General features: G+C 32.8%; 5 protein-coding genes across 6 annotated transcripts in view; 3 read left to right on the top strand and 2 right to left on the bottom strand.

The window, feature by feature from the left end:
• The first annotated feature begins 624 nt into the window (after positions 1–624).
• Positions 625–2,247, top strand: LOC111001746 (60S ribosomal protein L27a). The gene is made up of 5 exons (XM_022271745.2): positions 625–755; positions 940–1,003; positions 1,117–1,214; positions 1,761–1,913; positions 2,087–2,247. The coding sequence occupies exons 1-5, from the start codon at positions 753–755 to the stop codon at positions 2,213–2,215; spliced, it is 447 nt and encodes a 148-aa protein (XP_022127437.1). The 5' UTR covers positions 625–752; the 3' UTR covers positions 2,216–2,247.
• LOC111001745 lies at positions 2,166–4,750 on the bottom strand. Its single transcript, XM_022271744.2, has 2 exons — positions 4,488–4,750; positions 2,166–4,214 (listed from the first exon to the last, which is right to left on the bottom strand). Exons 1-2 carry the CDS (start codon positions 4,612–4,614, stop codon positions 2,908–2,910), a joined length of 1,434 nt encoding a protein of 477 aa, XP_022127436.1. The 5' UTR covers positions 4,615–4,750; the 3' UTR covers positions 2,166–2,907.
• A 227-nt stretch (positions 4,751–4,977) lies between these two features.
• LOC111001742 (programmed cell death protein 6) lies at positions 4,978–7,333 on the top strand. 2 transcript variants are annotated; one of them, XM_022271737.2, is made up of 6 exons: positions 4,978–5,142; positions 5,246–5,316; positions 5,398–5,504; positions 5,730–5,998; positions 6,306–6,401; positions 6,684–7,333. In XM_022271737.2, the coding sequence occupies exons 2-6, from the start codon at positions 5,261–5,263 to the stop codon at positions 6,693–6,695; spliced, it is 540 nt and encodes a 179-aa protein (XP_022127429.1). In that variant the 5' UTR covers positions 4,978–5,142; positions 5,246–5,260; the 3' UTR covers positions 6,696–7,333. The 2 variants fall into 2 exon arrangements, with proteins under 2 accessions (XP_022127429.1, XP_022127430.1); XM_022271738.2 differs by having other exon boundaries at positions 4,979–5,142; positions 6,306–7,333.
• LOC111001741 (dolichyl-phosphate beta-glucosyltransferase) lies at positions 6,719–9,320 on the bottom strand. Its single transcript, XM_022271736.2, has 6 exons — positions 9,052–9,320; positions 8,796–8,970; positions 8,446–8,654; positions 8,157–8,371; positions 7,947–8,084; positions 6,719–7,612 (listed from the first exon to the last, which is right to left on the bottom strand). Exons 1-6 carry the CDS (start codon positions 9,121–9,123, stop codon positions 7,423–7,425), a joined length of 999 nt encoding a protein of 332 aa, XP_022127428.1. The 5' UTR covers positions 9,124–9,320; the 3' UTR covers positions 6,719–7,422.
• Positions 9,321–9,506: 186 nt separating this feature from the next.
• Positions 9,507–26,635, top strand: part of LOC111001754 (low-density lipoprotein receptor-related protein 6) — a 28,994-nt gene continuing 11,865 nt past the window's right edge. The window contains exons 1-13 of the mRNA XM_022271755.2: positions 9,507–9,868; positions 9,938–10,161; positions 10,787–10,977; positions 11,273–11,563; positions 12,033–12,217; positions 12,889–13,118; positions 14,939–15,118; positions 15,624–15,857; positions 17,334–17,475; positions 23,712–23,876; positions 24,465–24,609; positions 25,376–25,503; positions 26,424–26,577. Coding sequence (XP_022127447.2) covers positions 9,778–9,868; positions 9,938–10,161; positions 10,787–10,977; positions 11,273–11,563; positions 12,033–12,217; positions 12,889–13,118; positions 14,939–15,118; positions 15,624–15,857; positions 17,334–17,475; positions 23,712–23,876; positions 24,465–24,609; positions 25,376–25,503; positions 26,424–26,577 — 2,360 coding nt within the window. The 5' untranslated portion in view covers positions 9,507–9,777. The remainder of the gene's footprint in view (positions 9,869–9,937; positions 10,162–10,786; positions 10,978–11,272; positions 11,564–12,032; positions 12,218–12,888; positions 13,119–14,938; positions 15,119–15,623; positions 15,858–17,333; positions 17,476–23,711; positions 23,877–24,464; positions 24,610–25,375; positions 25,504–26,423; positions 26,578–26,635) is intronic.

Below are 26,635 nucleotides of genomic sequence, written 5' to 3'. Positions count from 1 at the left end.
AACAATGAACGTATCGACGACCAATCCTTTTCGATCTGCTTGATCCCTTGGCATTGCATAGATATTTCAGGGCATCTTCTACTGCATTAACCGCAATGAGAGTAGTAATTTCCCATTAATACCTGCAGTTGACTTTCATAATCGAACTTTGAGGCAGAATATGAAATTCTGCCCGTAAGTCGTAACACATCGATGTATGTACATCGTTCCACAATTGAGTGTTATTTAGAGAATCAATTCAACTTAGGGTGCGTTAAAAAAAAGAGCGTACGAAATCTTAAAAGGGCGCCTATGCGAGCCTTCTGGCATTGAGAGCATCCATGACCTGCTGTATCACTTAACAATAGATTAGACCTGTCCGTTTGCCTCCCATTCCATAAAGAGATTAAATCGTTTTTAAAATTCTTGTCAAATAGCTTTTTATTATACTTATAACTATCTATGCCCCGAATAATTTCACAAAAATATACATTATGTGGATATTGACGGTGTGACTGATTTAATTTAATTACGACCAAATTAAATGATTTTAATACAAACTGAATTTGATACTTGAAGCTATTTTAGACGTCTAAAAACCATGAGCTATACCAATGAAATAATGTAGTTGACTAATGACTTGCATCAGCTATATTGACAATTTACCTGAGTTAACAATTTACATTGACATCTGATGTTTGATTAACAAGTTTAACGTATACCTACTTCTCTTTCTTTTCAACTGTTGTAAATTCTTGACGAAAGCCGAAAATATGGTTCGTGTTTACATTTGTGTTTAATCTATTAAATTCTATGGAATCTTAATCAATATAATTAATTAAAGCCTGTACGAGTGCTGTGAAATGTAGTGTGTGATTATATTCATGAATATTTTTTAAAACCACTAAGGTGTATTATGGGTATTATGATTATTTTTTTAACCTTTTAATTCTCGTGCAGGCCACCTCCAAAAAGAAGACTAGGAAGTTAAGAGGGCATGTCAGTCATGGACATGGTCGTATCGGTAAGTTTTTATGTTCCGAAATTAAACTGAAGTGAAAACATAACTTAACCTAGAAAATTATATCAGTGCTGGAAAATACTCGTGAATTTGTAATGCTTAATTATTGCTTTTAGGCAAACACCGTAAGCATCCTGGTGGTCGCGGTAACGCTGGTGGTGAACATCATCACAGAATTAACATGGACAAGTACCACCCTGGTTACTATGGAAAGGTAATTTTATTGTATGTTTAAAACTGCCTGCATTGTACGTTGTTTAAAAAGCAATCGTCTTAAATTAAATAGTAATAATAAAGAACATACCTTAAAATTAAGCTTATGTGTCTTTCAGTATTATGCTTTACTAATTACACATTAAATCATTTAAATGGGCACATATCATTTATGAGCATTAGTATTTCTCTTAAGTATATAAATTCTTAGTAAGTAACTTATTCATTTTAAACATGTTTGAAAGTATTTACTGATAATGCTAGTTCATTTATTAAATTAATATAACATATATTATTGAAAATGAAAAAAAAGGGGTTGGGTTTACAATCCAATACCTTGAATTTGATTTTTCTGAGTATGTACGAATCTTAGCGTCCAAAAAACGATTATCTAGTTTGGTTAGGTTAGTATATTAATATTTTATTTTAAATAACTGTCCAAAAACGAATTATAATCTAGTTTGGTTAGGTTAGGTAATGTAAGGTATTGAATTGTAAACTTTTAACTGTAATTAGTGTGTTAATTTAAGATTTTTTTAAATTTTAGCTTGGTATGAGGAACTTTCACTTAAGAAGAAACAAAATATTCTGTCCTGTTTTAAATTTGGACAAACTTTGGACCCTTGTATCAGAACAGTCCAGACTCAAGTATGCTAATGCTACAGATGGAAAAGTTCCAGTTATCAACATTGTTAAAGCTGTAAGTAACTATTATCTTAGAAGAAAGTATGTTTGTTAAATATTATGTAGATATAAATATAAGCAAGACAGCCATAAATAATTTTATTTTGTTTCTTGTTCATTTTATTCTACTTTTGTTACTGTATCTATCATTACTTAAAAAATTTCATGTAAGATTAATTATAATTACAGGGTTACTACAAGCTTCTGGGCAAGGGCAATCTTCCCAAGCAGCCAGTCATAGTTAAGGCCAAGTTCTTTTCCAAGACTGCTGAAAAGAAGATCAAATCTGTTGGTGGAGTCTGTGTATTGTCAGCGTAATTTAAGTTTACAATAAATTCTAAGAAAATGTACTTGAGACTTTTAAATCAAAATTTATTGCATGCAGGCTTTGGTAAATATATGATCCCTACCAGTGTATGTGTACCAACTTATATCTTGGCACCCTTGTGAAAAAGTATTTGTAACGAGTTAATGGAAGCAAAAGTTATAATAACAACATCTGAAGTCTAAACTACTCAAATATGAAATATATTTGATTACAAAAATTAGAACATTGAAATAAGAATGCATATTTTCAATTATTTTAATAGTTACACACATGTTTTTAATTGTAACATAACAAAGTAAAATACATTGCAAATAAATAAATTTATAAAAATATCAGGACACAGTTATATTAAATTTACTATTCATGCTAGTTTTAAGCTAAATTTATGAAACATCTAATCCTACCTTATTTCATTAGATATGTTTAACATTACTGTTACTTAGGCACTAATAGGCTACATGCTTGCAACATGGTAAGACATTTGAGTATGTAGAATGTACTGAATTGCCTACCAAAAACTAAATGTCAAAATGTAAGGAGTTTTGACCTAAGTTGTACTATAATAGGTACCTAAGTACTGACAATAATTATATATTTTATGAGATTACTTAAACATACCTACAAAGGTAAACTTAACCTAGTAGTTTTCACAAGATTTTTATCAGTCAAGAGTGAATATAGCTTATGTGAATATGGTTAATGTGTGTGTAGCTCTCAGCTGTTGGTGAGGGGGCCTCATCATAGCAGACTGTTCAGATTTGATGGTTGCTTGTTCAGTTTGTGTTTGAGCAGTTTCCTGTGCCCGTGGTATTTGCTTTGCCTTCTTTCTGGCTGCATCACTCTCTGCATAATACATACCAAGTCTCGTTTTTATAGCTGCCAATGCTGCTCCATTTATTTCGTCATGAAATATATTACTATAACGCCACTGTTTAACAACTGGACCTTTTTTTCTTTCTTTTTTGAGCTTCTTCGTTTTACTAGGGATTTCAGATATTTCAGATTGCGTCTCAATGTATGAGCCATTTGTTATAGCAAGCTTATCTTGTGAAAGATCAGGTTTAGCCTGTAGTAAAATAAAAGCTGTGGGTTGGGCAGGTCTGTTAACTGATTGTAAAATAATACCCATGCCTTGTGGATGTTGACCACTTTGAGCAGGATAAAAATTTGTGGGTGTTGATGTAGTTGTCAATTGTGTTTGATACTGATTTTCAAAGTAATTTTCTGCAATGTTTACTAAGTGGCTATTGCCAGGATATGTTAAAGGTGCATAAGTCTCTTGTGGGACTGGAGCTGGAGCAATAGGTTGAAGTGGCTCATTTTGAACAGGAAGTATCTCCATATTTCTTTTAGATTTAGGCATAGTTGCAGTGATATTGTCAGGATCATAACTTTTTATATAATCTTTCCACATTTTAGAAATATTAATTTCAAGGCCAGCAATTTTGTCAAGTCTGATAAAATCTTTCAATCTGTGAGTATGAACTATTGAGTAAATATGATTTTTTATTTGGTCTACAATTCCAATTGGTAAACGAACTTCCCCTGATCTTCTATGGCTGTTCTTACCTCTATTGTCACTGGGAAACATAATACCATCATCCATTTTCTTGCAAAGCACTCTAACTTTACGCTCTGTTATTGCATGTATATTTTTGAACGCTGTTTGACATACTTGAGTTTCTTTTCCCTTAACTCTGACAAAATATTCAAATGTGCATGTTCTTCTGCTGCTAGATTTAACTCTTTTTCGTTTGACATCAATTTGTCGCATTAAACCAAATAAGTATGCATTTTGTTCATCATGACTTTTCATAGAGTAAAACCCTTGGAATGTTTTCATACGAATATCCTCTGGAACCATTTGAAAACATTTTCTACGGCAGTTGCAATCTGGGCCAGGTTGTTTAGGGGGAACAATTTTCCCATTGGCATTTATATATTCTTGTCCAGCTATTCTCAAACGCTTTTGTTTTTGTTTGTGCCATTCTAAAAAACGAATAATATTAAATAACACAATTTAAAAAATATACTATGTAACTAATCTATTCTTTATAAACAATAACAATATTTCAATGTTTATGTTTTTATTTAAGACTAGTGTCGAAAAATTCAAATTTTGTGGTGTACGTAACAAAATGTAGTAAGAGTCAATAGTATTGTAGTTGTACAACCGACTTATAGTTATAATAACGTTCTCTATATCTACGAACAAATGAAATTATGCGTCTCTATATATGAGGAAATAAATAAATTAATTACCTTCAGGATTTCTTAAACGTCTTTTCACAACTTTGCCGTTTTTTGTAAGTTTTACTTTACGCTCATTGCTTTGGACATCCGCCATTTTAATATCAGCGTATAATACGATTGTGTGGGGTAACCACATACAAATACCCCATCATATCAAAATATATTTTTTCTTTGTCCATAACTTCAGGAATTAACCAAAAAATTAGTAAGGTACTTACTACTTAGTTGAGTATTACTTTTTAAATATTTACATGTCGAATGAAATAATATTATTAGTATTCTGTTTCCTATGCTATTTATATTTTATATTTATCAAGCTGTCGAACATTTATGTTCTCTAATCAATAGAGATTAGTCTCGAGTGTAGAACAATTTGTCAAGAATAACGTAAAAAAGAGAAAAATAATAGTATGTCGATAGGGCTCATGATTAGTTACTAGAATATGATTTTTGTTATCTGTGCATGCACCTATGAAATAATGAAATTGACAATTTCTGAATGCTGTGTAGACTGTAGATTTTAATTTTTAACTATTATTATTCTGCATCCAACAAACAAATACTGATATAAGGTCGATTTATTTAGGAAAATAAATGATTATTGAGTGATTCATATTATTTATTACACAAGATTTATAGAGGTTTCACGTATCGAGTTATAAAGGTATGAAAGTACTTAATTAAATTATTGTCGCTTTCCAATTATGATAATTTATTCTAGGTATGTTTTTACTGTTGTTTTCTATATATGTTAGTTAACTTTACAGATCACAAAGTAAACCATGTCTTTTCAATCTCCAATGCCAAGTAGAGAGTTTCTATGGGATATATTCAGAAGGTCTGTGTACCTGTTTATTTCTATATTAAATTTTTATGGAGGAAGCAGATTATTGAAGGTTTAACCTTCTTATATTTACAGAGTTGACAAAGATAGAAGTGGCCACATTTCAGCAGATGAATTACAGCAGGCTCTGTCAAATGGTACATGGAATCCATTTAATCCAGAAACAGTCAGACTTATGATAGGTAAGTTTGTTATCTTATGTTACTAAATGACTCATCCTTAATGTTTTTTTTTATGGTCTGCTTTTGCTTTTAGTGGTCTGATAATTTGTTTTGACCTATATCTTTACTGTATTTGTTTTACTTTTTATACAAATTGGTTTCTGTCTCCCTTAGTCTAAGGAAAATAGAATTTATGCCTGAATTATTTATTATAGTTCTATTGAGATTGTTATTTGTGAATTTCAGGAATGTTTGATAAACAAAACAGAGGTGTAATATCATTTGAAGACTTTGGTGCTCTTTGGAAGTATGTCAGTGATTGGCAGAATTGCTTCAGATCTTTTGATAGAGATAATTCAGGAAACATAGACAGACAGGAATTAAAGAATGCTTTGACTGCATTTGGATATAGACTTTCTGATGATGTTGTTAACACAATGGTACAGAAGTTTGATAGATTTGGTCGAGGCACAATTCTCTTTGATGACTTCATTCAATGTTGTGTAACACTCTATGTAAGTAATTGGGTTTTTCTTATACCATAAGACTGAGACAAAAATAATTTGATAATAAAACATGTTACATAAAATTGTAATACAAATTTAATTAATGGGTGAATTATATGTTAGTAATGTGTTTGTTTGGCTACAACCCCAAGGTTCTAGCAACATGTCTCTCACATATTAGTTCATCTAATTCTGCCGTGCACATCCTGCCATTAAATAAATACAATAATTTTATGGGCTCCTCCCTTTGCAGGAAGGATTTTATACATGTGCTTTCTTCATTACATTCCCACTGATAGATAAAAATTTTTTTTAGACTTTAACATCTTCATTCCGGCAGTTTGACACAGATCAAGATGGTGTCATTACTATACATTATGAGCAGTTTCTTAAAATGGTGTTTGGGTTAAAGGTATAAAAATGATTTGCCTTCTTTAATATTACTGTTGTTACGCTTTAAACATGTAATATTTGAAATAAATTGTATTCTAAATGCATATTATTAAATATGCATATAAAATAAATTATATTTGAATGCTGTTATTGTATTCTTGCATTTTCAAATAATTAAACTTGTTTAAATATTGTTCTATTCTATTTGTTGTAATATTTCATATACCTATTGTTTACATCAGGTTACTACCTAACACTAAACATAAAGAGATTATTGATATATATTTCGTTTTCCGTCCAGTGCTGGCCGTAAGCATGGTGATTTTTCAAGGTCAGTTATCAAGAACAGGTTTGGATGCAAGCCAAGTAATTCAGGTTTAGTTTGAACATTTTGTAGTTTGAAAACAGCTATGCATGTTCCTTCTATTATGTTGTAGTATCTCTAGTGTAGCTCAATTCTTGAATTATTAAAAATAAATATTTCAAAAGCTATACTTAATTGTAAAATAAAAAAAAAATGTTTTAATATTAATCATTCTGCCTACCTTAAAAGCAAAGAGAATATTGCAACTGACCATCTAAGATATTTTACAATGTATAGTTATTTCTCTAGTTATATAATTGATATTTAAGAACAACAATAAGTGGTTGTAGGTTTTGTTTTTATTATTGAATAATAGTTGGTGATATAATTTGTTGTTTCAAAAATTAAGAAATTCAAATGGCCAAAAAGTAAATGTAATGCTCAAACATGTGTAAGCTTAATGTATTGTAGCAACTTGTATTTAAACAAAGTTATTCTTATTTATGTCAAATCCATTCCAATTTATACCACGTCAAAGCATAAATTTTTATACATTTCTATAAAACTTAAGCTCTAGAGATATTGTCATATATTTTTATGTCATGTTAGTACTTTTATGTCCTAATAAATATTTATTTTAAACACTGCATTATTTTTAGACATTTATCTTTTTAATGTAAAATGATTATAAATAAATCGTAAAATACAATAATATTAATATTAAATTGTGCTCTTGCTAGGCTGTCTTCATTTTCCACGCTCCAATTTTATATTTTAACCATATTATTGCTAAATCACATCCCATTTGTATCCATGACAAGACAGGTGTGACTTTAGAACCATCTATTTCAGTCCAACGCACTGGTATTTCTACTATTGGAATGTTTAGTTTTTGTGCAATGTAAAGTAATTCTACATCAAATGCCCTGAAACCAAAAAGTTAAAGTTAAAGAAATTTATCAAAAATATTGAAAATACAAGAAGACCAAACAAATATAAGAATCATTTATTAAAATACTTTTATTTCTAAAAATGAAACAAAATAAATTTCAATACATATTTTGCAAGATAAAGAGAAAAAATAAGCTTCACACACGCTTTTGAGATTAATTTATAGTTTACACTTTACATGGTTAGAAAATTATGCCCATTCCATGTAGTTATGTAATTACTATTACAGTAAGTTATCTGATATGGTTTTAAAGATTGTATCTCACTTAAACAAAAATAAAGATGCTTGTATAAATATATAATATTTACCATCTATTTACATGAAGACTACCAAAGCATTTTCTTGCTGCTTGTCTTGTAAATAATTTAAATCCACATTGTGTATCTTTTATACCTTTGACAGTAAATAACCACACAAGAAAATGGAAACCATACATAAGAATGTTTCTGTAAAAATGAAAATAATATAAAAATTTAGATAAAGTGAAAAAAAATGATGGAGAAACACTAAATACATACCTAAATAGGCTCCTTTTAGCCAGTGATTCCTTTTCTAAATGGGCCCTTGATCCAATAACAACAGCCAAGCTGTTACTTGTAAGTTCTAATTCTGTAGTTGTATTGCATTTCAGTAACTCATTTAAGGCAGCCTCAAGTTTATTCAAGTCTTCAAACTTTGATGCCCCATCTGCATCAGCAAATAATATCAAGGAACCTCTGCAACTTAAAATTCCCTGAAATCAATTATTATATTTCACTAGTACTATTTAATAGTGTATAGATAAATTAATTACTCATTTTTTATTACCAGTTTAACAGCTCCACCTTTACCCCTATTTTTTATTAATTCCAAACATCTTATTTTATCACAGCCATATTTCTCAACATACTTTTCAACAACATTAACAGTGTTGTCTTTACTTCCATCACTGACAACAATAATTTCATACTTGTATGAGGATTGCTCTTGGGTTCTTTTTTCTAAAAACTCAATGGCTTCATCTAGCATTGGTGGCACTAAAATTGTTTAAATTTAAGAATGATTAAGTATAAATCAACGAAGCATTATACAATTTATATTTTACAGCAGCATAGATGAAGTGAATAGCAAAACACAGATACCAAAAGAATTATTAATAATGATTTTTTGTGTCTTACATCTTTCTTCTTCATTATAAGCAGGAACAATAACACTTAAGTGAACAACTGGGGATTGTTCAAGTTGATAAAACCTTTTCCGTGACTTTGTATGGGGATCATTAAATGTTTCTTCTTCTTTAAAACGCTCCACAGTAGGGTATGGTTTTGCAAACTTTAGAAGTAATATCACAACCTGATAAAATATATATTTACAAAATTTAACATTTTATTTTACATGTATTGGAAACATTACAATTACATAAAATTAACTTACTGCAACAAAACCGGCAAGTGATGTGATGGTAGCATACACAAATACGCAATATAAATGCGAGAAGACCCCCATGTTAGCCCTTCTTTTTACTTATATTTATAAAAAATAATGTTATTCGTGTATTACTGACATTGTTCCTCTTTAAATAAAATAGTAATATAGGTACGAATCCTTGGTATACGTGTACAAGCACTATTCAGTAGATAACATATAATTAACCGTATTATATTACAGAATTGATATTTTAAACTTATAATGAATATTTCACAGCTTTTATTGATATCGTCAATACCTATACAGATAAAATAAAAGAAGTAAACATTTAAATTATTTAGCAAATTGTAAGATATTAGGAAATAGGAATTCTCCTAATGTTTTCCAAATTCGATATGACAACTGATAATATCTTGCAACACATTTTGTCACGTATTTGAATGTTTCTTGTTGTTATATCATTTATAATCTGTATCTATGGTTGTGATTTGCGCCCGGCAATGGATCTATAATCTGTATTTGAACTTTACGTCCTTGTGTAAATAATCTATATTTGTGTTACAAAATATTGAAAATATCAAACATATCAGTCCTTACTGTTCGTAAAATAATTTTTATACTAAATGTTTAACAATGGCTTAATTTACCGAAAGTGCCTTTTTTGTTATCGAATCAGCTACTACTTTAATACTTCATGAGAAATTTTGTACCACGGATCTTTTGCTTTACATCATGACAAAACGCCGAAGAATAGTCCAAGCTGACAAAATAATACAGAATGTTGTACATGTATTTACTTTATTAATGTTCTTACAATTAAAAGGTAAGCAACTTTTTACTCATAACCTTCACTTTAAGGTTTCTTGTTGTAAAAAAAAAAATATTATTTTAGGCTTTTATTCTACATTGACAAATCCTGTATTATTATATTCAACTGCTGCGGATATAAGAGTTGGGAATCTTTCTCGGCTTATCAAAGCTAATCCAATAATAAAAGACTTAGAACAAGGATCAGCTGTTGATTTCTTACATGAAAAGAATCTTGTGTGTTGGTCGGACCCAAATGCAGAATTGATACAATGTATGGAATTTAATGATACTTTTACTGGAGAAAAGGTTTGTCATGCTTATTATTTACACAAAGATTTTTAACAATAGTATGAGCAAGAAAAATGAATGTTTGATAACTTATTAAAGAATAAACCATTATGTATTTAGTATTGTCTTTTATTAACATAACTTTTACACATTTAAAGAAAACACTTTTTTACGGATTATAGTTCCGTATCTATACTAATATTATAAAGAGGAAAGGTTTGATTTTTTGTTTGTTTGTATGAATTGAATAGGCTCCGAAACTACTTGGCAGATTTGAAAAATTCTTTCACTGTTGGAAAGCTACATCATTCCTGAGTGACATAGGCTATATTTCATTTTAAAAAAAAATAGGCATCCTTACTAAAATTACGATAACATTAACATTTGTTTATTATTTGATACAATTCTAACAGATGGCGCTGAGTTAAAGGTAGTTTAGTTTAGGTCCGTGTCGTGGTACCAACGTTTCACATAAGTTCTCCTACGGTTTCCCTTGATTAATTTACTACTATGTAATATAACAAAAACCTCAGCCACAGCAACGCTTGGCCGAGTCTGCTATTATACATAACTATAATCCGTAAAAAAGTGTTTCATTATGTATTTGATAACAATAATTTTTTAAATTTATTACTTATTGCAGGTAAAAATAGTATCAGAGGGCCTAATAACTCCCGCAGGTATTGCAATAGATTGGTATACAAATAAGATATACTGGACAGATGGAGAGACAAATAGAATCGAAGTGATTAGTATTGATGATAAATATAGAAAAGTACTTTTCTGGTCTGAAGTTGACTTGGCTATTGCAATAGCTGTTGTTCCTAAGTCAGGGTATGATCTTTATTTAATTTTTTTTTTAATTTACAGTGTTAGGTAAATTATGCAGACAAACAATTATTATGGTTTTTTATATAAAAAGATTTCAAAGAAAGACTTCTGTCTGTTATTGAAAAGGAACTATAAGAAATAAATGTAAATTATAATCTCTGTATGGTGTGTCATATAATATTTTGTGTTAAAAACAGCTATATTTAGTTTTGTCTTAAATTTGGAATTTTATTTGTACCTGCAGAGTACTCTATAAAAATCACCAATCTTCTGTTTGTTGATACATTAAAAATTGCAGATTGATGTTTTGGACTGATTGGGGTGAGGTACCTAAAATAGAACGAGCAGGAATGAATGGTGATCCTGCAACCCGTAAAGTAATTGTAAAGGAAGATATTTTCTGGCCCAATGGTATTACTGTGGATTATAACAACAATTTAATCTACTGGGTTGACTCGAAATTGCTATTTGTTGATGTTATTGATTTTGATGGCAATAAAAGGAAGAAAATTATCAAGTCAGGCTTAAACTATCCTTATGCACTGACACTGTTTAATGAAAAGCTTTATTGGACAGATTGGAAGACATGGTCAGTAAATTTAGTTTTTAATTATTTTTACTACTGCTTATGCCTAATGTTTATGCAACCCTAGAATTGATTCCTTGAGAGCCAATGGTTGTGTCAAAGTTAGTTGCCCTAAAGTTATGCTTTAGTACCAAGAATTTAAATAAAATATTATAATCACTTTTATGTTACCCTGATCTAGACCCCATAAATTATTTTGTTAGTATGTCTATAAAGCAGTGTTGGGATATGCTTGAGCATACAGCTCTCAATGCTTGAGTTGTCCTCAGCTGGATGATGAATAATAATTTAAATCATTGTACATTATAAGGAAACCAGCCCTAGACCTGAAAGCACATAAGGCTTCACACTGACTTATTAATTTTTTTAATCATAAAATCGATACAGAAATCTGAGGTCAAACACTCGGAGGTTGCAGTATTATATTGCAATTTTATTCTCAGGAGATTGTTTATTTAACTTTTCAATTCAGGGCTATTTATACATGGGATTTAATGACCACCGGTCCTATCAAAGAGCTAGTTAAACTAGACTCAGTGCCTGTGGATATTAAGGCATTTAGTGAGGGAAGACAAATTGTACCCACTGAAGATTATCCATGCAAAATTAATAATCAAGGATGTTCACATTTGTGCCTTCTAGCTCCTACTCCGCCTGGTATGTTTTTTAAGCTATAAAACTGTATAAAAGTTATTTCATATTTAACTAAAGTATTGTTTGAATTTTTACGCATTGTGTAATGGTCTGTGATGAAAAATAACTTGATGAACTCGCCGACTCGTTTCAGCAACCTTGCATTGTTAATAGTTAAGTTTTTGTTTTGACTTTTGGTAATATAATATTGTGAGCTACTCTATTGCAAGTGGCCTGCAGCGTTAGATTTGTCAAGTTCTTATGTTACTTTAACAGTTGTAAATCTTATTTCTTCAATTTCAACTGGTTGATGATGATGATTTTTGAGAGCATATATATATAAAAAAATAAAAAAAAATCAGTGGCGCTACAACCTATTTAGGTCTTGGCCTCAGATTTAGATAAATAAATTGAGAGATATATTGAAAATATTGAAACATTTTTTTTGGTTAATCTGAATGCTGTATATTTAGTAAAATCTTTTTAAAATAATATTTACTTGAATTTATTATGTTGTACATGTTGTAATAGTTTAACGAATGTATTTATACTGAAATTAATTATTATATGATGTTTCAATTCACTTAACTTTAGAATAAAAAGAAACTAGGCCTTACTTTTGTGTCATAGAGTATGATAAAAATTTATGATATTTTTATCTGTTAAAGTAGTTTTTTAAGCCACTTATATTTTAGGCTATGTCTGTTCCTGCCCAACTGGTGTAAAGTTGAAAGAGGGCAGTAATACTACATGTAACAAAGGACCGCAATCAATGTTGATTGTTGCTCAGCGGTCGATGATTTCAAAAATATCACTTGACTCTCCCGACTTCACACCTTACACAATGCCATTGAAGGACCTCAAGAAAGTGGTCACAGTTGACTTTGATCCAAATACAGAATATATTTACTGGGCTGACAGTGTGGTAAGTTTTGAACATATTATGGTTTATTTAATATATTTTGCACATAAGCAAACAAATCTCTAACAAACATTGAATAACTTAAAATATTTTACAGACTACCCCTGTTAAGAGATTAAAGTAATAGACAGTATACATAATAATATAATCTTAATCTAAATAAATATTATTAAAATAAAATACAAATTCTTGTGCTACAGGCTAAGATTATAGGAATTATTGACTTTTAAGTTATCACTAACATAGTTTATTGAACAGAATTTCTTTTTTCGAAAATTATATCAACAACCACAACGCTTTCTTATTCTCAAATCTACTGTCATGCAATCTTCCTTATTTATGCCATACGTAATAAGAATACTAATTATAAATATATTTTTTTTTAAACTCGAAATTCTATTTCTTGAACGCTATTTGAATGCGCAAAACTTTATTAGTGTATCGATAATTACGTGCGGTGTTTGTAAGAAAGCATTATCCTTTACGAAATACGAGAGAGATATATGAAAAAAAAAAACATATGTGCAATTCACACATGGTAGAAGTGAAACCTTCAAAAACATTTTTTTTATTATTAATCATATATAAATTAATCATTTTCCATTATCTAAATGTGTGTGTTCTTTTAAAACAGTATATTTTAATGATAAATTTTAATTTATAAGTTTAATATAAATTTTTAATTTGGGAAAAACTAAAACATCGAAAGTTTGAAATTCGATCAAATGAAAAAGCGGCAGTAAAGCGAGGCTGTATAATGCCTGCTATCTCATTTTCTCCCACGTTAAATCATATGATGAATTGATGTTTCTGTCTCTCTTTACCGCTGCATCCGGTTTGAAATCACGACGATTCGAAAGAAGTTTATCTATCTCATTTTCTCCCACGTTAAATCATATGAATTAATGTTTCTGTCTCTTTTTACTGTCGCTTTTTCGTTGCATCCGGTTTGAAATCACAACGATTCTAAAGAAGTTTCACTTCAAAAAAACATTTGTGCAATTCACACATGGTAGAAGTGAAACCTTCAAAAACAAATATAAATTAATCATTTTCCACTATCTAAATGTGTGTATTCTTTAAAAACAGTATATTTTAATTATACATTTTAATTTATAAGTTTAATATAAATCTTTAATTTGACAAAAACTAAAACAACGAAAGTTTGAAATTCGATCAAAAAAAAGCGGCAGTAAATAGAGGCTGTATAATGCCTCCTATCTCATTTTCTCCCACGTTAAATCATAAGATGAATTGATGTTTCTGTCTCTCTTTACCGCTGCATCCGGTTTGAAATCACGACGATTCGAAAGAAGTTTATCTATCTCATTTTCTCCCACGTTAAATCATATGAATTAATGTTTCTGTCTCTTTTTACTGTCGCTTTTTCGTTGCATCCGGTTTGAAATCACAACGATTCTAAAGAAGTTTCACTTCAAAACTTAGTGTACACAACGCGAAGTTGCGCGAAGAAGAAGAGAAAAGAAATACAATGAATTTATAAGCTCTGGAAAAAAACGGGAACCTAAAAAAATACTTTCTGTGGTTGATTTTAGTTAAATTAATTTATTTTATCGTCTGACGGAGTCTGTATAGTTATAATCGTATATACGCGTGAAATGAATATTCATATTTTATTTATATATTACATTATTATTATTATATATAAGATTATTTATATTAATAAAACAATGCTTGTTTATATTGTAACATGGGTGTGGAACTAGTATTTACAAAATATTTTAGGATTACTAAAAGTTTGCTTTATCTGATGTATTAAAAATTTAAAGTAAAGTATATAATTAATGTTATACAAATTTCAGTCAAAAAGTCGGTCAACAATATCGCGTTGCCGTTTAGATGGTAGCGAACAATCAGTTGTGATTCACAGCAGTGGTATACCTGATAGCATAGCAATAGATCCCTTAGCTAGGAATATTTATTGGACGGATCCCGTCTCTGATACCATAACTGTGGCTCGATTAGATGGCAGTGCAAAGAAGGTAAGGTTGTGTCAAATTTGTATGTGTGCATTTGAATAAAAAAAATATATATAATTGCTATTATGGGTTGGGTTCTAGTGATGATCGATGTTAGAAAAACATCGATATTGACATTGTAAAGGTGCTACTACTAAACTACTACTACTACTAACAACAACAACAACAATCGAGCATCCCTACACTTCAAGCACCATAAATATGCTGTAATGGGCTGTATAGATCTATATTAAATGAACAATGTATTCTAGGTATTTAATTGGTTTAGGATTAATGCTGTATTGGTTAAAGTCGCTTCGAAAATTAGCCATTATTTGTCGATAAAGTAAATGACAAAAAAATTACACATTAGAAACCTCAAATATAACAGTACTTCTCCACTATTAAATGGATGTTATTATACGTATGAACCTTCCTCTTTAATCTATGAAAAGACTTTGTTTATACTATGTAGTGATGATAATTACAGCATTTACATAGTAAAAAGAATAATAATATGACATTACAGGTGATAATCTACGATGAGCTCTACGACCCTCGTGCTATAGCGTTACACCCCACAGCAGGGTGGATGTTCTGGTCTGATTGGAATGAGAAGAGACCGAAAATAGAAAGGGCGAATCTCGACGGCGGTGAGAGGACGCTGCTAGTGGGCGAAAGAGTTACATGGCCCAACGGTATCGCGTTGGATACTCAGCACAATAGGCTTTATTGGGGTGATGCCAGGACACATAAAATTGAGGTAGTTTTATATGTCACCGTAAAATTGTAATTACGGTTAGGTTGTAATCTATTTATTTATTTATTTAATAATAAGTAATCCAACAGCTACTTAACACATTATTATACAAAACACAAATACAATACACAAAGCCAAAACAGATTACACAGATTAAATAAAAAACAGAAAACAAGCATTAAAAGATAAAGTGTCATTTAAAAGAAAAACAAAAGAATAAAATTAAAAACTGCAAAATTAAAAAAAAGCAACAAATAATACTAAGAATTTATTAATATCTACTACTTAAAAAAAATCTCTATATATATATAGAAGTCTATCTCGCGACTTTGTGAACTGTCAAAAGATTGTGGACGGCAACGTACTGCTTACAATTTAACGTTTTATTATTTGGTAGTCTGTAATCTATCGAAGAAGTTTTTATGTTGCAACCATAGGATAGTTACCTTATCTTTTTTATAGTATGTTTATATGTTATTTAAAACTAAACCGTCTTTTTACAAATTTTATTTTATTGAAATCGACACTTTTTATTCAGACTCGCAACAGGAACTAGGTCGTTCGGCGTTAATATGGAAGCAAGCATGTGTTGGTGTAGAGGTCGTAGGTTCGAACCCTAACTGTATAAAGTGTGCACTTAGCACTTGCTTATAGAGTAAAGGAAAACATCGTGACGAAATTGGCATATCTAAGACCTAATGATCGACGTGTGTATTAGATACAGCTCTTAACACCAAGAGAATGGCAAAAAATTTATTTTTTTTAACTTTTGAAAATATCGAATGTCTTGAAAACTGATAGATTTAATTTTTTGTTCCCCCCACAACGTTTTATACCCAATACGCCACAACCTGTATACAAAGAGCAGACCTGAAAAATTGCAAACTTAAGGGCCTGTTTCACAATGTATGGATAAAGTGCCAAATAGCTATGCAACACATAAATTATTCGACAGATAAAAGTTCCAAATAAGATACTTCGCATTTTATGACGTATAGCGCTATCTGACAGTCGTGAAACGCAAAAATAATGTTTATCCTACCAATAAGTAACAAATAGCTTATTTGGAACTTATCCGGACATTGTGAAACAGGCCCTTAGTCTGATAATTTGTAACGTACGTATTGTCAACATTTAACGCTTGATATATGAATGTTGTCAAAGCGAAATACAATAGAAAAATCACGTGTTTCGTATAATGATGAGTCTAGGATTAAGATAGTTTATAAGTAATTTTTTTGGCATATGAAATATGTAAACAATATATTATTTAAAACCAAATAAAATGTCAGAAATATTAGGATTTGAGCGAAACACTATCGGCGTTTACTGAATCTTTTTTTTATTATATTACAATTATAACTCAGTGCGCGGTCTATGCACAGATTACTATCAACATGAACACTGACATAAGCTTCTACCATAGAGCTATATCCAATGACCACAGATATTTTTTGATGATTTTTCTAATTACATTAGGTAATCAATATGGATGGAACCGATCGCCGTGAACTGCATAGTAGCGAAATTCCGCATTTATTCGGTTTGACCTTGCTGGGAAAACATCTCTATTGGACAGATATTCAGCGGCGCACTATGGACCGGATTAATAAAGATACAGGTATTTATATAACTAGGTATTATTAATCAAACATATTTTTTTAAATGTTATATGAGTTATATTATAAGCGTCTGTGATTGAAAGTACGCATCAGTATATGCTTCCAAATAAGTTACGACTTTCTTACCGTTTCTCTTGAATAGTTTACTACTATGTAATATAACAAAAACCTTAGCCACAGCAACGCTTGGTCGAGTCTGTTTGTATTTATTTATATACTAGCGACCCGCCCCGGCTTCGCACAGGTGCAATGCTAATACTAAATACACTACAGAAAATCTGTGAACGTTGTATATAAAAATGTGGGTTATCCATAAGAGATAGACATATACCATCACGGACTTTTCTGTAGACCTTTTCAATGTGTACAATACTTAGTGCATTTTGATAAAACTCGTAGGGTTCAGCCTGCGTTTGCAATGTAAGCAGAAAAAATGTAATTATTTACGACATCACAGTAGAAACCTCAAAAATAACAGTACTTCTCTACTATTAAATGGATGTTATTATACATATAAACCTTCCTCTTGAATCACTCTATCTATTTAAAAAAACCGCATCAAAATCCGTTGCGTAGTTTCAAAGATTTAAGCATACAAAGGGACATGGGGACAGAGAAAGCGACTTTGTTTTATACTATATAGCGAAGACAATTTTCCGCAGCTCAGAAAGTTCGCAAGAAGATTGATTTGTGCGTTTTGAATTAATTATAAATGCGAACAGTTCTCTTTATTGATGAGAGTCAATCAACGCATAACTTGGAAAATTATTTGCGTATTTGTATCAGTGGAAAGGATATAAATGCTTGGATTATGGATTGGTTTCCCAAATTCCAGCTCAAATGTCTCATTGATTACGGTGTATTTAAATTTCGTAGTTTGTAACATTTTCAAATTTAACGATTTAACCATAGTGTACCATGTTTATTTTCGAGTATCTTCGTTTATCTTCTTGGTTAAGGATTAATGCTGTATTGGTTAAAATCGCTTCGAAAATTAGCCATTATTTGTCGTAAAAAGTTTTTTTTTTTTTTTTTTTTTTTTTTTTCATCTGCAATCGGCTATCAGCCATAATCAGATATTCTCCGAGGGTAGTTATGGTAGGGTGCGATTCCTTTGAAGGGCACCGTATGTGTTGTAGAAACTAGATTTTAGATTAGTTTCTCTGGTCTAGGTCTAGTATTTGCCATCTTTTTAGGCGAGTCACGTCATCTCCTGGACTTAACAGATTCTTGGCCAGTTCATTTGTGTGCTTCCTTAATCTTTCTCGGTATCTACAACTGTTTTTGCGGATCACTTCTTTTACGGTTGGCATCTCCAGGTAATCGTGAATTTCGATGTTTCTTACAAACCAGTGAGCATTTGAAATAGTTCGCAGTGCAATGTTTTGAAATCTTTGGAGAATTTCGATGTTGGAATTGCATGCACAGCCCCAGAGTTCTATTCCGTATGTCCAGATCGGTTGTATTATGGCCTTGTAAACAAGCAATTTGTTGCTGAGGTTCAGTTTAGATTGCTGGCCTAGAAGCCAAGATAACTCTTTAAATTTCAAGGTGGCTTCTGTTTTCTTGGCTTTTATATGATTAGCCCAGGTCAGCCTTCTGTCCAGATGTAGTCCGAGATATTTCACGCTGTTTTTGCTTGGTAACGGTTTGTCTTCCATATACACAGGTGGACAATCGCCCCTTCGCAGTGTAAATGTTACTTGGACTGATTTACCAATGCTAGGTTTGATTCTCCACCTCTGTAGCCACTCGTTCACCTTATCAAGTTGTTCCTGTAGTTTCATTGAGGCGCTATACGGATTTACATCGCTTGCGAGGCATGCAGTGTCATCCGCGTATGTTGCCGTCACAACATTCTCCGTTTCAGGCAAGTCTGCCGTATACAGCGAGTAAAGGACCGGGCCAAGCACTGATCCTTGTGGAACTGAGGCAGTGATGCAATAAAGCCTTGAAAGCTCTTCCTCATACTTCACTTGAAATCTTCTTTGATCAAGGTAAGATTTTAGGATCATATAAAATGAGTTTGGTAGGAGCGTTTTCAGCTTGTACAGCAATCCTTTGTGCCAAACTCTATCGAAAGCCTGTTGAATGTCTATGAATACTGCTGGACAATACTCTTTTTTCTCTAGCGATTGCCTTATTTTGTGAACCACTCGGTGTACTTGTTCTACAGTAGCATGTTTTTCCCGGAAACCAAATTGGTGATCGGGTATAATCCTATTTTCATCCAGAACTGGTTTTAGTCTCCGCAGGAAAGTTTTTTCAAAAACCTTTGACATTGTAGGAAGAAGACTTATAGGCCTGTATGAGCTAGGTTCTGTTGGTGGTTTCCCTGGTTTTGCAATCATAATTATTTGTGATATCTTCCATAGCTTTGGGTAGTACTGTATTCTATAAATGGCATTAAATAACATTGTTAGGAATACGATTGGTTTTCTAGGCATTTTTTTAAGGATTTCACCTGTTATTAGGTCGAAACCAGGAGCCTTTTTGTTTTCCAGGTAGCTTATTGTTCGCATTAGTTCCGGTGGGGTGACAAGTTTTAGCGGTAGTGATAACTGCTGGTCACTATTGATAATTCTGTCCACTTCCTCTTCAAACTCAGTCATCGATGATTGGTTTGGTTTGAAGACTTCACTAAGGTGGCTAGCGAAGAGTTCAGCCTTTTCACTGCCGCTCCTAGCCCACGGGTCATTTGTAGATGTCCTTATAGGCGGTATATGGTTTTGTGGTCTTTTAAAGTTTTTAGTTATTTTCCAGAGTGAGTAATTATCTTTCTTGTGCGCCGAGAGTGTACAGAGTTTTTCTTGGAAGGTTGTGTTCTGATTTTCTTTGATTAACTCTTTTAGTTCTCTAGATATTCTATTGAATTCTGACCTGTCTACATTTGATCTGCTGGTGTGTAATCGCCTTCTTTGTCTCCGTTTTTCTTCCAGCTTGTTGCGTATTTCCATTGGTATGTTATCTACTTGATTGGGAGAGCTCAGTGTCGGGGTGGCACGCCACGCAGCAACTTGGATGAGATTCGTGATGTAGAATGTTGCCTCATCTATATCTTCTTCTGTCTTGAGCTTAACCTTTAAATCCACCTCATCTTCCAGGTATTCAGCGAATGCGTCCCAGTCTGTTTTATGATTATATAGTGCCAGTCTCTGTTCTCTGTGTATAGCCGTAACGCTAAATGTTGCTATGACAGGCGTGTGGTCAGACCCACCATCAGACGAAGGAGCCACGTCAAAATACACATCAGACAGTCCCTTCACCATAAAAAAGTCCAGTAGGTCAGGTATTCTGTTGGCATCTGTTGGCCAATAAGTTGGTTTTCCTGTTCCTAGTGTTATAAGTTTGTGTTTATCGACACATTTTTTCAACTCACGTCCTTTGCTATTCGTTAATCTTGAGCCCCAATGAGTGTGTTTACAGTTCCAGTCCCCACCACATATATATCTGTTTCCCAAGCTCTGAAAGTAGCGGTCAAACATGTGTTGTTTCAGTTTATGCTTTGGCGGACAATATACAGCACTTACATTGATGTGGCCCAAGCTTGAATTTATAGTGATGGTAGTGGCCTGCATCCAGTCTTCTCGGAACTTGGCATGGAGGTGGTGTCCGATGTTATTCCTTACAATGACTGCCGACCCTCCATGTGACGTGCTATCGGGATGATTAGTACAATATACGTCATAGTTGTCTATCTTAATATTCTTACGATCATTTAGATGGGTTTCGGATATTAGACCAATGTCGATTTTGTTATGCTTTAACAGTATTTCCAGTTCTTTTTTATTTGGCGTTAGGCCATTGATATTCCAGGTGGCGATACGCAGGGATATCATTGTGGTAGCCTACTGATGAGTGTCATGATGAGGTTCATCATTGTGCCGAGTTGTGAAATGAGTTGGTCGATTCTTTCAGTCTGTTTCACTATAAGTGCTTCTAGATTGAGTCTATTTTCTTGCCCGAATTCTATTTTTCTCATATATGTTCTTTGTGACTCATGGTCAACGTGGTTTTGCGTATTTGTTCTCTGTGACACATGGTCAACGTGGTTTTGCGTATTTGTTCTCTGTGACCCTGTAAGGTCAACTTTATCTTTCCTGCTTATCTCTCGTTTCGTTTGGTCAGAGTTATTTCTCATGTATGATTTTTGTAATTCTGTATGGTATGCTGCAGATGTATTTGAATTTTTGAGAGCCTCACTATAGGGTCCCAAGGATTCTTTTACGCTTGGTAGCCGATGTTTTAGTTCAGTAGACTTGGAGTTATTATCAGAATCAAGTATCATCGCATCCATGTCACTAGGGGGCTCATTCATTTCAGTGTTGTTAGGCCGCTCATCCAAAGCAAGTTTTGGTTTTGGTTTTGGCTGAAACTTGTTTCCAATTTGCTTTCTTGCTAGGACTTCTCTATACACCTGGCATCCTTTGTAACTAGCAGGGTGGCTTCCTGAGCATAGTGCGCATACTGCTGGAGTGTTTTCATTTATTGTGCATGTAGTAGTTTTATGTGCCCCAGCACACTTTACGCATCTGTAAGGCCTCATGCAGTTATTTTTGCTGTGCCCATATTGCTGGCACCTTTTGCATTGTACCACTGACATTGTTCTTCGTGGGTCTTCTATAGAGACTTTCTGGTTATATATCACTTTTATTTCTTTGACAAATTTATTATTTACGTGTGGAGCCACATTTACAAAGAATGTATTTAGGGGCTCTTTGGTTCCTGGCTTCCGGGCAGTAACTATTTCTCCTTGTACTTTATTTCCAGTTTTTTCTACTGCTTCTATAATGGCATCTTTAGGTGTGCTAAAGTGAAGGTGTTTGATAACAATCCTCATGCATTTTTGGTCTTTGCGTGTAAATGTATGGCCTATAAGCCCTTTACTTCTTATGTGCTCGATTAGAATCTTATATTTGTCAACCGTGTTAGAGGAGATTATAAGCTGGTTTTTGGATACGATTTTAAAGGTGTAATCATTTTTTTCAATGACTTCTTCTATGAGTTGGGTTAGTTTTGCAAGGTCATCAACACCGTATAAAATTATTGGTGGAGGTTTAGGTGTTCTCTTAGCTGTGGCTTCCCCAACTTCGACATCTAACAGAGCAAAACTGTTGTTGGTATCTATATTCAATGAGGTATTTTGTTCAGGAGTATTTATATCTCGGTGTTTGTTAATGATTGCCTCTCGTTGCTGTGTCCTTTTGGCTTGAGGCCTTCTTGAGTCTTTTTCTTCAGGAGACCGATTTCTTTTTTGCTTTGGCACTCGTTGCCAGGGCACACTAGGGTTGTTTAAATTTTGTTCCTGTGTAGGTGCCTGTGTAACAGGTATCAAATGTTCCTGCTGGACTTTGGAAACATCACTGAGTGAAGATGAACGAGTTCTATTAAATAGTGCAGGGTGAAAAAGCTGCTGAGTCAAAAATTTTTGCTTCTTTGCTGTGGTTAAATCCACTTGGTGAGGCAAAATTTTCCCCCCCTCAGAATAAGAGGGGCAGTCTGGGGTTTGCTTTGAGATGTCGTCGATTTTTGAAGATTTAGGTGGTGTTCTTTGCATTATGTTCCCACGAGTAGGGTCGAATAAACTGGTCGCTTCTAGGGTGACGCCCTTTTCCCCAGAAGAAGGCACTTTACGACAACGTTTGCCAGGTTCGTTGAAGTTGGACGCTAGAGACTGAATTATCCCATCAGCCATGTACACCCCATGTAGGAGCAAACACATCCCTTGGCACGTTTCCCACCGTAGGATAGGGGTAATTTATTATAGAGGTTTTCTTCCTCGCGGCCCAGATGATAAAGTCCAGACCCCCGTACCCGTAGGTTTACGGTATGAGGTGACTCTTTCGAGACACACTTGCTGCTTGATCGGTTTTGAGGCGCCGATGACTCGCCTTCGCCCGTCACAGTCAGCAGTACAGACCCCGGGGAGGATGTTTTGTGTGAAACCCGTTAACAGATCTGTACAGTTCCCAGGGGAGGCGACTAGGACGCCCGTGAATCGGACTTTCGGGTGCGCGCAATATAGCCAAGCTACACACTCGCAAGGCGTACGCTATCAAACACAGCTTTTTTTAAGCATGCATCCAGCATCGATGCACACCACCGTGTACTTGACACCCTTTCCCCCCCTCGTAAAAAGTAAATGACAAAAAAAAAGTTATTGTGGGTTATCCATAAGAGTATAATAATAGTTCTATAAATAAAAGCTAGATTCGATTATAAAACTTCTTTACAGGCCTTGAACGTCAAACAGTGGTGGAACAAATGGCGAATATGAAGGGCGTTAAAGCGTTCAGGGTTAACGAGTCGCTTGGTTGGAATGCGTGTGCGCAGAACAATGGTGGATGTTCGCATTTTTGCTTTAATAGGCCGCAGGATTATGTGTGTAGTTGTCCTATGGGTGAGTACGGACCTTATATATAATAATTTTGTAGTCCAATTAACTATGATAAAAAACTTTATGATCAATACAAATGAATCACAATTTTTTTTACACTTATGTACACGCGTTAGAAGATACACTTCTTTGGCGTATGGAAAAAAATAACGAAAATGCAGTAGTGATTAACGAAAAATATTTAAATTCATCAAAAAGATTTTATTTAAATAAATAAATTATTAGTTAATACTGTCACAGTCGTATATGCAATTGATTTAAAAACACCAAAATAATATTTATTTATTTACACTGTTTAATTGTACTGTTACGAAACATTTGTTCTAAATATAAAAATACTAGAATATACAACTTGAACATAGTTATCGATTTCCATGCCACCTAGACCTAACTTTACGATGTCGAATTTAGGTGTTGATGTGCGCGCGTTATTGGTTGCGCGTTGTTGGTGATTAAAAATATGTATTATTGTAAACTTATAATTATTTAAAAATAATTTTAAATTTTATCGACGTTTCGCGTACTTTACAGCGTGCTTGGTCACGATGACCATATGTTAATAAAAGACAATACTATGTTCATATGTTATAGGTTTAGAGTTGGGTAATGATAAGAAAAACTGTATAGAGCCCGAAGCATTTTTGGTCTACAGTCGGAAGAATATCATCGGACGAATTAGTATTGAAAATGATAACAACGATGTCGTTCAACCAATCAAGGATTTGAAGGAAGTTAGGTAATTAAAAATAACCTACTTAGGTTGATTTTTTTTTTGTAAATTATCTTTGAATAGAGAAATTCATAGGGATTGAAAAATACTATTTCGGTATGGGAATTGAAAAAGTTTGAAAATTACTTTTATATCACAATTGAAAAATAAAAATAAATCAGTGGCGCTACAACCTCTAGGCCTTGGCCTCAGATTTCTGAATCTGTTTCATGGTCATTTCTAAATCTAATAGACAAGTCGGTGATCAGCCTCCAGTGCCTGACACACGTCGATTTTTTGGTTCTAAGACATGTCGGTTTCCTCACAATCCTTCACCGTTAATGTTAAATGTACACATATAAAGAAAGTACATTGGTGCCGGTAATCGAACCTACGACAGGGATAAGCCGTCGCACGCTGAAGCCACTAGGCCAACACTGCTCATAACAATTGAAAAGTGTTGAAAAATACTTTTATATAATAACTTATGTATCGCATACCTACAGATTACAACATAAATTACCAGCAAATCGATATATTTAATGTGACTAAAAAATTCGAATTTTACTACTGTGCTTTGTAAAACTGTGCTTTATGTCTCTGTTTATAATATGTGTATTCCGTTTTGGCTTTTGTGTGTAATGTAATTGTTTGGTAATTGTTTAATGTATTAGCTGTAGGAATACGTAAATAAATAAAATAAAAAATAAAATAACTTGGAATCAAAATACGAAAAACTCTTTCTTGGCTTGAAACTTTTTCTTAAGGTAATAAATGATTTTGATTTCCGCAGTGCATTAGCAGTTCACGAGTCAGGGTTTAAGTTGTACTGGTCTGACAGCAGGATGAAGACGATTAACCGTTGCTCAATAAATGGCTTTAATATGGAGAAAATACTGGAGTGGATGGGGTTGGTTGAAGGTAATTTTTTTTTGATGTAAACAATCCAGTAGTGCAAAAAACTCTATAGATACTTTCAAATTGCATTCTTTTGTTAATTTTTATGTCATAGACAAGTAGGTGATTATGATAGGCTTCATTTTAGTTATAGATAAATTATATTATGAGTTTTATTTTGTTAATTGATTATGAAACACCTTCTTTTTATTGTTCCATATTAAGGTTGTATGGAATAAAGCGAAAAGGCCGCCCGTTGCCTCATCACTTATGTAAACTGCTTATTTTTTTTATAAGTGTAATAGTAATACTAATAATGAAGTGTAAATAAATAAATAGGTGGGACAGTCTTACATTTCGTTCATTTTTTGATTTGAGTAAGATTCCGCACCATATTTTCATTCACCGTACGAGCGAGTATTAAATGCTGAATTCACTATTCTTTTAAATTTGTTAAATCCGCTTTTGAAGTGAAGTTCTTTAGGTGTCTGAGGGTAAAATTTTTACGGAACATCACGAAGTTGTGCAGCGTTTTTGTGTAAAAGGGAGAGAGCGATTGAGACCGATTAAGAGGGAGTGAGAATGAGTGAGGGAGATCGGGATTTTTTTTTAATTTATATTATCATTAGCACGTATACAGTGTGTAAAAAGTGTGAATATAGATATTCAAATACATGGAGTGATCATATTATAGTGGTACATAATCATCTATTGGGGCTTTACCTAAGTAATTAATATACAAAGAAGTTTCACTTCTGACACGTGTACTTTGCAGGCACGCACTTTTTTTAAAGTCCATTTTTACTACTTAACTGTTAAAGCGTTTAACTAGCGTTTTGTCGTAATAATTGTTAATTGTTAAAATATTTCGATAAATCGTTAACGAGCAGGAAAGGAGCACATTTTAGCATTTTATAAGTAAATTGAAAATTTTCATATTTCAGGCTTAGCAATAGATTGGTCTGGTCAGAATATATATTGGACGGATACGGCGGCTCAGAGAATAGAAGTGGCTAGACTGGATGGATCCAGTAGAAGGACGCTAATTTGGCAAGGGTTAAAGAAACCGAAAAGCATTGTACTGGATCCAAGGAAAGGGTGAGTATTCATATTGGAGAAATAAGTACATCTTTGGCCACACCCGTGACCATGCAGA

Source organism: Pieris rapae, chromosome 17 (genome assembly GCF_905147795.1).
Source record: "Pieris rapae chromosome 17, ilPieRapa1.1, whole genome shotgun sequence".
Lineage (NCBI taxonomy): Eukaryota > Metazoa > Arthropoda > Insecta > Lepidoptera > Pieridae > Pieris > Pieris rapae.
The sequence above is the reverse complement of the archived record's forward strand: the minus strand, read 5'-3'. Positions and strand labels throughout refer to the sequence as shown.